The 1,906-nt window shown below is 43.8% G+C and overlaps 1 protein-coding gene across 1 annotated transcript; it reads right to left on the bottom strand.

Annotated features, from left to right (window-relative positions):
* Nucleotides 1–412: 412 nt before the first annotated feature.
* Nucleotides 413–988, bottom strand: LOC125647222 (uncharacterized). The gene has a single exon (XM_048873917.2). The coding sequence runs from the start codon at nucleotides 986–988 to the stop codon at nucleotides 413–415; it is 576 nt and encodes a 191-aa protein (XP_048729874.2).
* Nucleotides 989–1,906: the final 918 nt, after the last annotated feature.

The raw sequence follows: 1,906 nt of genomic DNA, 5'->3' as shown, positions 1-1,906 counted from the left end.
TATTCATTATCAAATGGAATTGTACCACGAGTTCATTGGTCCCTATATAAGAACTACTTCACGGTAGCAAAAGACGACAATGATGGTGAGTAGGCCCCGGGGATCCAGTTTTTCAACATTGCATTAAATTTTATTTTGTTTTTGTTTATGTTAATAGTTTGTATCGTTATAATAAAACAGTTCAAGTAATCCAGCGAGGGAGTCAGCAGGAGTCTATTTCCCGCGGTTTGACTTCTTCATTGATATACTTTATCATTACTTGATGAAACTTCCAGAACGGTTATTTAATATACATCAACGGTATGTTGTTGTAGTTATTCTCCTTGACAGACACCATTTAAATGATTTACCCATTGGAACCTCGTGTTACCGCAGGAGTTGGCATACTAAAATTTAAACATCTGGAACCGTTTTACTTACCCGTCAAAGGATCTCTTCTTTGGATGTATCTATCTAGGGATAATGTGTTGGTCTTCTCTGATCCGACCCAGAGAAGGTGAGTTTTATCATCATAGTGCAGGCTGTATGGTCCGTTTATCCCGTGTTGTCGTGTCAGTAACAGAAACAGGAAGTGACCATCCTTGTCAATCATCTGTACTGTGTGGGTGTTCTCATCACACACCAGGATGTGTGACAGAGCGTCCGTACAGATTCCACGTGGAGTTAGCCCTGAACCTGATGGAGGTCCTGTGTAGGAGAATCGATGTCTCCCTCCGCGCTCTGTCACCACTACAGCGCCTGGATAATCAGACACAATAATGTCGCCGTTCCTGTTGTCTGTTATATAACAAGGATAGCTATACAATGTGATTTCTCTGCTGTTGTGTTCTACACCCTGTGTGCTTTCTCTGCTGCTGTGTTCTACACCCTGTGTGGGTTTTCCTTCCATATCGTACACAACTACTTTGCCTCTACTTGTATGAGGATTGTACATCCCACCAGCAGATCTCTGGTGGAAGATGAGCTGTATACACACGATGGCATCCATGGTTCTTTGATATTCATTAGAGTTGTGCGCGTTTTGTTATCGACGAACAATTTACTGATGTTACAGTGCATGTCTACATAGATCAGTTCACCCGCAGTAGTCACCGTGTGTACCCCTTCACCCGCAGTAGTCACCGTGTGTACCCCTTCACCCGCAGTAGTCACCGTGTGTACCCCTTCACCCGTATCTAAATCCGCCAAAGTATGCACGGGGGCACCTGTTCTGTCCGTCAGGACGACATGGCTACTACGTTCACTGACCCATAACCGGTCTGACGTCACGCGGGAAATATGAAATATACAATATATAACTGGTGACGTCACTTTGAGGCGGGAGTGTATGACAGCCGTGGACATTAGTATCAGATTCTCCTCAGTCTTTACGTGTCTCCTTCCACTCTCTGTTGTTCTGACTACACTCAATAACTGACTGACATCCTCCATGTTGAACCCCCCCCCCCCCGTGAGGGACAGCAGCAGGTGTTGTGGAAGATTAGGGTTGTCCTTTATCTGGGGGACACGACTGGTCTTTATAAACAAGAGGAATTGTACCGCTCTGTTTGCTGATTGTTCAAATCTGTCTTCATAGTTCTGTAGGTGAACAAGTTGTCTGTTCATTGTTCTCTTCTGTTGTTGTATTCTATCAATCAATAAACCTCGGTATCTTGTTTTAACATCACATACCACAGTGTCAACCAGATCCTTCAGTCTCTAGGCTTTTGTTGATATCAGCTGTGATTGACGGTGGCAGATTTGTGGAGGACAAGTTTTGATATCAGTTTGGATTCCTGCCAGGAGAACACGAGTTATAGAGGGTTTCACTTTTGATGTTGTCAATGATTTCTCTGTGTTGTTGTCGCTTTGTTTGATAGGCTCTACGTAATTCCTGAAATGTATGAGTCCTATGTTCACTGCAAGC

Source organism: Ostrea edulis, chromosome 10, assembly GCF_947568905.1.
Source record: "Ostrea edulis chromosome 10, xbOstEdul1.1, whole genome shotgun sequence".
Lineage (NCBI taxonomy): Eukaryota > Metazoa > Mollusca > Bivalvia > Ostreida > Ostreidae > Ostrea > Ostrea edulis.
The sequence above is the reverse complement of the archived record's forward strand: the minus strand, read 5'-3'. Positions and strand labels throughout refer to the sequence as shown.

Coding starts and splice junctions, on each gene's coding strand:
- LOC125647222 (XM_048873917.2), bottom strand. CDS start 988: ATGGATGCCATCGTGTGTATACAGCTCATCTTCCACCAGAGATCTGCT.